This window comes from Zonotrichia albicollis, chromosome 3, assembly GCF_047830755.1.
Source record: "Zonotrichia albicollis isolate bZonAlb1 chromosome 3, bZonAlb1.hap1, whole genome shotgun sequence".
Lineage (NCBI taxonomy): Eukaryota > Metazoa > Chordata > Aves > Passeriformes > Passerellidae > Zonotrichia > Zonotrichia albicollis.
The window spans coordinates 1,135,391-1,146,741 of NC_133821.1; the positions used below are offsets into that span (position 1 = coordinate 1,135,391).

At 49.5% G+C, this 11,351-nt stretch overlaps 1 protein-coding gene across 1 annotated transcript; it reads right to left on the minus strand.

Annotated features, from left to right (window-relative positions):
* Positions 1 to 822: 822 nt before the first annotated feature.
* Positions 823 to 11,090, minus strand: LOC141728407 (interferon-induced very large GTPase 1-like). The gene is made up of 2 exons (XM_074536342.1): positions 10,974 to 11,090; positions 823 to 8,842 (listed from the first exon to the last, which is right to left on the minus strand). The coding sequence occupies exon 2, from the start codon at positions 8,838 to 8,840 to the stop codon at positions 1,536 to 1,538; it is 7,305 nt and encodes a 2,434-aa protein (XP_074392443.1). The 5' UTR covers positions 8,841 to 8,842; positions 10,974 to 11,090; the 3' UTR covers positions 823 to 1,535.
* Between the last annotated feature and the right edge of the window lie 261 nt (positions 11,091 to 11,351).

Consider the following 11,351-nt stretch of genomic DNA (forward strand, 5'->3'; position numbering starts at 1 on the left):
CCTGACTCACAGTTATCTCCAATCTTTTGCCATTTTTCTTCTTTGAATTCTAAGCAACCAAATTTCCATAGAAATGTCAAGGTATGGGTCAAGGATTTGATTACTGGTATATGGTCTGGTCCAGTGGAACTGATAACCTGGGGAAGGGGTTATGCTTGTGTTTTGACAGATAATGGTCCTCGATGGGTTCCTGCTCGCTGTGTCAAACCTTACCTAGAGCGTGTGGGAAAGGACAGGATCGATGGTTCTGCAGCTGAAGCAGAGCGTGCGGATGACACTGGCTAAGACCATATATCGGTACTTGAAGATGGATGAAGGACAGGAACAATTGTATTAAGAGTGGGAATTTTGTTGATGGTTGTGATTGTGATTTTGTGTGTCCCCTCTCTGCTTGGGTTTTTGCAAAGGGCCCTGCAAAAATCCATAGCAGCTGTATTTACAGTTCAAAAACAAAAAAGGGGGAATTGTGGAAGGGGCTAGCAGCGGGCCTGTTAGCTAAAGGAGCAAGAAGTAAGAAGAAGAAGAAGCTGATAAGGAGCTTTCTCCAAGGCCGTAACCAAGGAGATCGAGAGAAGGAAGATAAGAGCATTCTGCAGCTGGACGAAGTGATTTTAGAAAGTTAGGTGGAGTCAGAGTAACTTTTCACCAATGGCATGATATTGAATTATTGTGGCCAATAGCTAAGGTAGAAGAAGGGTAAACAACTGGAAAGTGTATAAAAGATCAGCCATTTTCATTAATAAACTGTTGCCAAGTGTTACCAACTGAGACTACTTGTGGTCTCTGCTTTATGTCGTGACCGCCTCGACTGCGACAACTAATTGCAATGGAAGTATTATTGACTTCACCCAACACCCCAATTGGTTTAATTGTTTTAATGCCTCACCTGATGGAATTTGTGGTAGAAATAAAGCTGATGTAAGTGTTTTGCAGGGTTCTACAGTTTGAAATTGCTATTACAGTTTTCTTCATAATGATGGGTAAACCTTTTTTCTCTATGTTTTCTCTTGATGGCTTTTTTTAACATTAGGTGCTATCACAGTGAGCTGTCCAATGCTACATGGGCCACTTTCCATTTTTGAGGGAATGCCTTGCCAGGCTCAATCTCTGCAAATGAGCTAATATCTTTTTGGCAATTTCCATGGGGGATATGGGGCAGTACAATTGACCCACAAACTTGAGTTTCTGTACACAGGATGATGGGGAGTAACACTTAATTTTGGATCTCCCTGGAACTGAAACTCAGCACAAAATTCCACTGCTAATGAACCAAGAATTTCAAATTCTTGAGGTTCAGAAGGTGCTTTAAGATCAGGCAAGAAGGCAAGAGGATTCTGGCTTTCTCATGAACTGAGGCATTACTGAGAGATGGCCACAGTAACTTGCCTTCTTTCACCAAATTTGGGAAATTTAGATGCCATGATTGGAACATGGTTTGAGAATGTCATCATTGTAACTGCATTTTATGAAGAGCCTGGTACAAAGTTCTCCTAAAGTGGAAAGGTGTAGTGATTCTTCCTTCACATGGATGTGGCCTAACGCTTCTCCAGCTCAGACAGTGCTTCCGTCTTGGTAATTCTCTCCCACTCCTCAGGGATTTCTCCTCTACCCTGAAATTTCCGATTGTGCAGAGCTTCCAGCTGTGTCCTGAAATGAGACACAAACCATTTCCAGTACACCTGCATGGATAGATCAGGAAGAATATTCCAAGTGGAATAGGGAGGTCCTGCATCCCGGTATCTCTTGTAGGGGAACTTGTCATTGTCATGAAGTATGAATGTGCAGTCACTTGCAACAAGGCTGGAACAAATATCAATGACCAGCTGATCTGTCTCTCCCCACCTCCATCCCTTCAAAGCTTGTGGGCGATGGAAGACCACCTGATGGTCTCCATCATGATTCTGCATTGTGTTTGTGCAGACAGCCCCACAAAAGGGACACTGCTCCCAGCATCCTGCAAAGTGCTCTGCCAGGATGGTGTGAGGCTGCCTTGGAAATGAGCTCAGTTTAGCACCAGCCAATTCTTTCATGAGCCTGTTCCTCAGGTCATTCAGAGCTTCTGCCATGGCCCTGCTCAGGAACTCAATGTCTGTGACCTCCAGGTGCTCAATGCCCTTCAGGTCACTTCTGGGCAAGTTGATCACCTCTGTGATCAACTTGCAAAATTCATCCAGCCAGAGAGAGACTTTGCCTTCTCTGTCTTTTATATCTTTGACAGCTCGAGTTGATGAAGAAACAGCTGAAAGGATGTTTTTATAGAGAACATCAAGGGAGGAATTTAAAAACATCCTCAGCCTCTTACTCCCATCTAAACAGTGATTCTTAATTTGTATGTCAATGTAACACTGAAAAAATTCTTTTGGAAAATGAAGGTACTGCTTGAAATACTGAAAATTTTCTGGCTCTGCCAGGAACCTCAGGATGAAAACTTCCAGATTGGCTCTGCTGCCCTGGAAAGCTGGGGATTTCTGCATGTCCTCAGCAATGGCTTTAGCCGTCCTCTCATAGACTGCACCGCGAAGAGCTGGTTCAATCTTGTCACAAAGGAAAACAGCAAAAGTTGTGACAGAAGTGGCTCCTTGGCAGGAAATCTGGAAACATTGGAAGAAATTTTCTCTCTTGCTGTTCAGGTACTCAGCTGGGTCATTTGCCTTTTGGAATGCTTCGTGCATGGCTTTAAAACTTTCTGCTGCCATTGAGCACAGATAGAGAGACAAATCCATGCTAAAATCTCTGTTAAAAGTACCGGTTGCATTGCTGGGGACAGAGTTCACACCTTTCTGTACTTCACTGAGTATTTCATGAATAAAATTTCGACTGTAATCACGTTTCTCCTCTTCCTTCTTAGCAATGTTGGCCTTCACACACGATATGATGTTGTCCGTGATGTGCTGAAAGATGAACATATCAGCATAGGAAAGGCCCCTTGAACCTGGGGTAGCAGGACCTGAAATAATTTTCTTAATGATGTGTTTCTCGGGATCAAAAGAAAACCCTCTGCCTCTGGCAAATGACCTGATCCGTGCATGGAAACCTGGCTCCTTAAAGTGCTCTACAAGAATATCTTTAATTTCTGCATCAATATCCACCTGTTCCGGAGGACGAGCAGGACGGGAGACTTCGGCAGTCCACTGGTTGCAGAGGAGAGTAAAGTTGTCCTCCAGTTCTCTCTCACTGATGTTCTTCCCTTTCAGACTCACAGCCAGCTCCCGACTCTTTGTCAGGAGCTCATCTTCATATTCCAACTTCCTTGCATCCAGTTTCCTGTGCTCCTTCTGTAGCTCAATAAGACTCTCACATTTCTTTTTTGTTTCATTTAGAAGAGTCTCTTTTAGTTCTTTCAGCTTCCGCTCTGTGCTTGATTTCCACTGGACCAGTGTCTCACGGTCTTTGTCTTCCCTGAAATACTTTTCCACTTCTTTCTCAATGGCATCACTTGTCTCTTGCACCAGCCCTTCAAGGTGTTCTCTGGTGACATTCTGCAAGTCCCCATTCCGAATTTTGTTGTCCAGTCTCATCTGTATGTCTGAGATGTGACTCCTCAGCCTCCAGGTCCACTGACTAAAGGCACTTTCCAGTTTCCTGTACACTGCAATCTCCAGGGAATTCTTGAAGCTGGAAACAAAGTTTTCATTCAGCAAAGCATTCCAGAGGTCACCAATACGATTTTTCAGGCTCGAGAGCCTCAAAATGCTGTGCTGTGACTGCTTCTTGGCAGTCTGGAGGATTTTGGTCTTGAGTTGCTGGACATTCTGGCTGTATTTGGGGTTGGGTGGTGCCATTGGGGGGTTTCCTTCCCACAGGTGAGCAAAGTAGTGAATGTGGGTGTTCACATCAAAGCCAATGACATCGCTGAAGGAGGAGATGTCACAGAATTCCTGCTGAGCAGCTACCATGGTCATTTCATCCAGCTTTTCCTGCAAACGCCTTTGTCCTTCCATGTTCTGCTCCTTGGCAGTTGCTTCTCCCATGTTTAGGTGGACAAAGAGGCAATGTGGTGAAAGATTGACTTGCTTCATCCTCAGGAAAGCCTGCGCAGCAATCTGGAGAACATCTTGCATTTCTGATGGATTTTCTCCAAAGATATTGATCACAGTCATGTTGCCAATACCAATGACAAAGGTGGCCAGCTCGTTGTCATGGTTCAGGTACTGTTTATTGGCCATCTCGATGGCACGGAGTCCCTCTGTGTCAACCACCAGCACAAAATCAAAGCCCAAGTCTTGCTGCAGCTCCTCACCCACTGGGATGAGCTGCATGAAGGCCCCACGGGTGCATCTCCCTGTGCTGACCTTGAACTGCAGACCAAACATGGCATTCAGCAGGGTGGACTTGCCCGTGCTCTGGATGCCGAGCACGGAGAGCACAAACACTCGTTTGTCCCCCAGCCTCTCGATTAAGCTGTCAAAGATTGCTCCCACCCAACACAAGGGCAGGTAAGAAGCATCCCCATCCATCAGCTCCACAGGATACCCCAACAGCATTAACTCGGCTGCAATTTCCGGCAGTTTGACAAAACTCTCATTTATGGGTTTCAATAATTGCAGAGTTTCATAAATCTGCCCTACTTCTCTCAGAAAATGCTCCAGGCCAACGGATGATTTGTTGATTTCATCAGAGAGGGCATCCAAGTGACTCAACAACTCAGCATTCACATTGTTTTTTTCCTGGTGTTTCTTTTCTTTCAGGTTTTTAGTCCATAACTTGTGATAGTCTCTCCTCAGTTCATCAAGGCGACCACAAGACAGCTCGTCCATAAAGACCTTCATCCAGTGCAGGAAATATTTCTTGGTATCTGCTGGCTGGGCCTGGAGAAAGCCAAGGAACAAATTCATCAGTGGGTTGAGAGGGAAAGCTTGCTCAAGTTGCTTTCTTCTTATTGCTTTCTTCTCATTTTCAATTTGGCTGCGATGATGCTCAATGCTCTTGTTCCCCTTCTCCTGCAAGCGAGTGAGTTCTTTGTCCTTTTGGCACCACTGGTGCCACAGTTTTCCTTGAAGTGGTAGCAGCTTGGATTTGATCTCAGACAGCTTCTCTTTCTTCAGAAGCTCCACCAGCTCCTTTGCCTTTTCTTTGGCTGTCACACACGCATCTCGATCTGCATCCACTATGAATCCGTGCTGGCGAGCTTTGTCCACGCAGGCCTCCAGGCTGAAACATGGATTAGACCCTTTCAGGAGTTTCCCAATTGTCTTGGTCAGCTCGTGCATCAGATCTGCTTCATTTCTGCTCTTGATCCCTATTGTTATGTTTTTGCTGGCTTGTCCAGCTGGAACCTTTTCTTTTTCTGTGAGAAGACAAACCAAAGGCCTTTGTGACTGCCACAGGTCCTGCAGAAGCTTTTTCCCCCTGTTGTCCATGTGCTCCCAGTCAGACACAAGAGCCACGTTGACAGCAGATATCTCCTGCAGGAACTGCAGCTGTGCTCCGTGATCCCTGGCATCTCCATGCAGGTTACAGAAAGCCACACAGCGCTCAAAGGTGTCATTGGGGCTTCCTCGAGGGCAGTACCAGGCGATCTCCACCAGCCCTTCCATCAGGAAATGCTCTCTGGTGCTGCCTCTGCAGTGGCGGTGGAAGAAAGTGTCGTGTTTGCGTTTGCTCAGCAGAGCATTGAGAAGCTGAGACTTGGAGGAGGAGGCCGAGCTGCCAATGCGGATGAAGGACACGATGGGTGTCTGTGCCTGAAAGATGAGTTTGTTGTTGTAGCTCTTTGTTTGGGCCTGCTTTCCTGACTTCTCTGCTTCTTCCCAGCTCCTTTGGATTTGGCTGAGGGAGTAGAGCGGGAACTCGATGTGTGAAGTGCTCGGGTTGGGCACCAGCAGAGGCAGCGCCAGTTGGCAGAACGCCAGCTTGGTTGCCAGGGTCTGTCTCAGGAAGTCATCAGCACAATGGAAAATGGCCATCTGCAGGTCCATGGGGTGCACATGGCTGTCCCTGCTTGCACATTCAGGGACTGCTTCCACCAGATCATCAAAAAATTGTTCAAAGGTGTCTGATTGTTGTTGTTCTTTTGCTGTGGTTTGTGGCAGGGATGCAAGTTTTAGGTTGCTCTTTTCCCAGCAAGTCAGGTACCTCACCTGGTAATCCATGATTAAAAGCTTTTGCAAGAAGAAAAATGGCAGTTCCTTGTCCTGGCTGGGCTGGCTGTCCTGCAGAGTTGTCTTGCAGATGGTGAGGAAATCTCCCATCCCCATTTTCCTTGGATAGTGACTCTCCAGTCCAAGGCGCTTGAGCAGCTGGAGGAATTCCTGATTTGAAATAGTTTCATTTTCTTTGGATTCACTGCTGTCTGACCTGGACTGGGACTGACTGGGGGCCTCAGGTGTTGGAAAAGAGTCTTCCAGGTCTCTGAGTATGTTCTGCATCCTCTGTTCATCCCATTTGTCATCCAAGCCCCCAGTGATCAAAGAGTCCAAGTCCCATTCCAGCCTCTCCCAGTCTTTGTCTCCACTGTGCTTTTGGAGGAGATTCTTTATCCGTGGGGACCACAAGCCTTCCATGTGATCTTCCATGAAAACCAAACGCTCCCTCTTCTGCTCAAGGGACAGCTCTTGACTTTCGGGTGTCACAGTCAGACCTGTCAGCAGGATGAAGGCCTCAGCTCTGTTGGCATCTTGCTCCTTCAGGTTCTTGTACTCCAAATGTGCCACTTCCATTTCCTTGGCCATGTACTGAATTTCTGGGAGTCCAAGGAGGTGCTGAAAAGTGCTGCTTTCCACCTGGTACCCTGTGCTGGTCACAATCAAGAGCACCAACAGTTCCATGTCCTTCTGAGCCTGTTCCTGGAGAGACTGCAGTAAGGAATAAATGGCCAGGCTGCTGGTCATGGTAGCTCCTATCTTTGCTTCATGAATGTGAGAAGCAGAGCTTCCTGCAGCGTAGGTGACAGCATGGATGTGTTCCTTCATTTGCTGCAGTGTTTTGATGAGCTCTGGAAGCTCAGAGACTTTGGGAGATCTGGGATGCAGGTGCTCAGTCTGGAAGACCCATTGCATAATGAAGGAAGCCTCAGGGAAGTCCTTGACAGAGTAGATATGAGGATTCAGGAGACTCCTCAACATTGCCTTGATAGAGGTGGTGCTTTCTGGAGGTGACTCCTGGCAGCTCCGCACGGTGTTCACCAGGAAATCCTGCAGGGCTTTGTCTGACAGGCACACATTGATCCACACACTGGGGTTTTTGGTTTTTGCACTCAGATCATCTTTTAGCTCCATCAGCATGAGCAGCTTCTTTTCATCCACTTTTGTCACCTCCCAGGCCTTCACAGTCCCCATGAAATCTCTGGCCTCTTGCACTGCACTGCTCAGTTCCTCTCCAAAAATGTTGCCGATGCTCTGATTTGTCAGTGCTTTGTACCCAACCCTGAGGGCTCTGCTTATCTGATCTACGGATTTAAAATCCTTGCAGTGATTGTACAGGATGATGTCCCACACTGGGATCAGCTGAAAGCCACGGTCGATAACGCACCACGTTGTGTTATCAGACACGAGCCCCGTTTTCCACTGAGGAAGGGAAGCTGTGTCTGCTGGGCCCCCTGTGTTGACCACATAGAGCTGAATCGCTGTATAAGAACTCTCTCTGGCTCTCCCCAGGACAGAAACCTTTGAGCTGGATTTGGAAATATCCAGGGCACCTGCAGCACTCTCCAGGAAGTCACCATAGCTCTTCCTGACAAAACTGTTCAGTGCTTCAGACGTTTGTTGCTTCACCTCTTCCTGGTGCTCGGCTCGGAATCCTTCTGCAGAAGCCTTCCACCAGAATATGCCCCCAAAGTGGAGGGGACCCTGGTTTATGTGGGACCCAAACCTTCTGAAGAAGCTCTCACACATCTTCACAAAGTTGGGGTTGTCTTCCTGAGTGAAGCTCAAAAGCTGCTCCATGTCTTGCAGCTCCTGCAGAGCCGCATCCGAGAGGCGAAGCTGATGCCTTTGGAAGTAGCAGGAGGCCAGAGGGATGTACTGGTACTTGGTGGTGCAAAAGTAGCTCTGCTCAGAGTGGGACTGGTGGGTGTGCTGTGACTGCAAGGAGCTGCTGTGATCTACACTCTCTCCCAGATTAATCCCCCAGAATGAGGCTTTGGCAGAAATGCTCATGCTGAAGCCCAGCTGTTCCATGAACTTGGTGAAATTGCATTCTGCTGCAGAGGAGGAGAACTCCTTCCTCTCAAACAGAGATCCTTGCTCTGGACCGGCAAGCTGGAATCCCTCCGGAACCCTGAGGAGCTGCTCTCGCTTTGCCAGCACATCTTCAGGTCGGCTGGTTCTGTAGATGCCCTGCAGGGCCAGTCCACATGATGCCCACCTCAGCACCTCTGTGTCAGGGATGCTCTCCCTCCTGCCTGCTGACAGCTCCTGCTGCTCCAGCTGCTTCTGGATGCTCTCCAGCACATCTGCCAAGGGTTTCTTTGGTGCTGGCCAGAACTCTTTGGGAATCTCCATGGCTTGCCACAGAGTCTCTGCTTTCTCCCTCAGAACATCCTGGCTGTGGCTCCAGTTCTTGAGCATTTCTGTCAGATCCTTCAGAGCTTGTTTGGCCACTTTTTGTCTCTGCTTTGTCTTCTCCAAGCACTGTTCCTGCAGATCTTTAGTGGCTGTTTTGTCATCTGTTATGTTCAGGAGTTTCTGGAGTGCCCTTTTCTCCCAGGGGTGCCGTACCTCACACTCCAGCCTGAGGTAATCTTTATATTCCAGATGTTGCAGGGCTTCTCTGCACTTGATTCCCAGGATCTGTGTCACTTTGGGCAGCCAGTATTCAGCATCCAGTCCTTCCTTCTGGAATGCCTCTGCCAGGAGCAGGGCCTTTGCATCCCCCTCCTGTGTGTCCTCCTGCGAAGCCATGGCTGTGGAGGAAGAACAGAGACTTTCCCTAAGGTTTTGTCTTAGGCCCCAGGCTCCTGGCAGGGGCTCTGCAGCAGCTGCAGCCCTGGGGATTGCTCCCACCTGGCTGCTGGATCCTGGCCTGGGATGGCACAAGAGCCATGGTCTCCTTCCCAGCACCCTGGATGTGCCTATTGCTTTCCTGTTTGCAGGAACAACCCTGAAGCTGAGGCTGTATTCCAGAGACTGCACAGACACACAGACACAGACACACCCATACCCACACCCACCCACCCACAAACACACACACCCGCACACACACAGAGACTCAGCCACATAGTCTGCCCTGGACAAGGTGCTGCCTTTACCATCGCCCACATCCTCCCAGCAGAACTCCTCCATCCACAAGTGCAGACAGCTGGGGCCATTCCTGGCTCCCTGGAGCACTGGCACAGCCCCTCTGCCCATCCAACAGCCCTGCCTGCATCCTGCACCCTCTGCCCAGCCCACGGCTGCCCTGCTCGCTGCCTGGCCCAGCCTGCTGCTCCCAGCACCCAGAGGCAGCTGTGGAAGTCCATCCGAAAATCCTTCAGTTTTTGCCTCACAATTGTCATGAGAAAAGGACCACTGAAGTGTTAAAAAAACTGTTGAGCCAGTTGGGAAAGAAAGCCTCATGCGTATTTAGTGTGTTTACAGATGGTGTCTGCAGAACATGCCATGCTGTATCGAAGGGGGCATGCTGCCCTGTTCTGAACAATGGAACTGGACTTTCTTCCAAACTTCAGGCCTGGCTGGACTGAGCTCCGGGGTGGCTCCCCCCCCACTCCAAGAGCAGACCCCTCTTGCCTGTCTTCAACCACCGTGACGGAACAACAGAGATGCGAATCCCCTCATCAAAGAACCAAGAACCCCTCTGGCACCCTATTGCCACCCCCATGGCACCCCCCTGGCCACCGCCTTCCAGAGACTGGGACTGTACGCCCTCCCAACTCAGGGAAGGGGGAGAACCTGCCCAGAGTAAATGTACCTGTGAGCATTCGGCCATGAAAACAATGGACTTTTCCCCTCCATGGAAACTTAATTTCGGCCACCTTTCCCCCAACCAAGAACAGTATATCTGGGGTTCGGTTCGACTGCCTCTCCGACAATCTCCCCAAGACGTGTACCAGCGAGCATCGGTGGCGGGACCCCGAAGGCATCACGTCTTGGTAGCTATACCCCATTCCCTAACTTTCTTTCCTCCCTTTTTCCCTTGTCCTACCCTTCTCTTCCCCGGATCCTCTAACCTAACGCATATTTAACTGTGTGCAATTTATCAATAAATTGCATCTTGTTGATTTGCTACTGCAAAACCCCTGTGCCTATGTTGGTTATTTTTGCACCCAAAAATAATTCGTCACCTGTTCATTTTGGGCGGACCTTCACAGCAGTGCTCACACACTGCCCCCATGGCACCCCACACTCCCCCCATGCCCCCCAGGGTCTCTGAGCTGTTCTCCTGCTCCAGCTGCCAGCGCAGCCCCTCCCTCGCCCCTCTCTGACCTTTTCCCAGGAGCTGCTTCCTGGCACCCTCAGGGGCCCACCCCAGTGCAGGGGGAAAATCCACCTTGTCCCTGCCCACAGCTGTGCCTGGGACGTCCTGGTGGCCCTTCAGGAGAGACCGGAAATTCTGGGAGCCAACTCAGAGAGGTGCCCTCTGTGATCTGCTGCTCATTAGCACAGATTGTCTCATCAGGCAGGTGCCCATTGGTGGCAATCTTGGCTTCAGCCACCATGGAGCCACCAAGTTCAAAATATCTGGTGACAGGAGGAAAAGCGCCTGCAAAGCTTTAACTGGTCCACTGCCTTTAAACCTTTGGGGTTTTGACTCTTTCACACAACTCTGAGAATTGTCCCAGTCTCAGTTCACTTGGATACTGGAGAGATTTATTCCTTGCAAAAAATCCCATCTGAGCATTCAGCTTCTGTCCCACCAAGGCCACAACAATGTCACCAGCACAGGAATTGATCCAAGGGAATTTGACTCAGGTCCAATAGATCCAAGGGCTCCTGAACCCTTCCAGAGCATTCAGAGGCAGGTTTCCTTCCCTCAGGAATCCCTGCAGATTTGGGCAATCTGAGCAAGGGCTGTGGGCTCTGACTCCCCTCACCCACCTCACAGCAGATGCTCCCGTTGCTCCCAGCCTTGGCTTCCCAGCAGACACCGGCAGCCGAGGGCCCCAACTCAAGGGGCACTGCGCAGCAGCAGGAGCAGGCCTGGGGTACACAGCAGGGTGTGGAGAAGAAGATGGGAACCCCTTGAGAATTCAGGAGGAAGAGCAGCAGGAAGGAAAGGCCCCAAAACTTAAAGGAGAAGAGCAGACAGTCAGGAGAAAGCGACACATGGGCACAGAGGATTCATTCCAGGGAGGACTGGAGGCCAACCCTTCTCCTCCACTGACAACTGCCCAGGCAGCAAAGACTCCTCAGGGCTCTTCATGGGAGGTGACCAGAGCAGGGATTCACCTGGGACCTACATCCATGTTCCCCCAC

Coding starts and splice junctions, on each gene's coding strand:
- LOC141728407 (XM_074536342.1), bottom strand. CDS start 8,840: ATGGCTTCGCAGGAGGACACACAGGAGGGGGATGCAAAGGCCCTGCTC.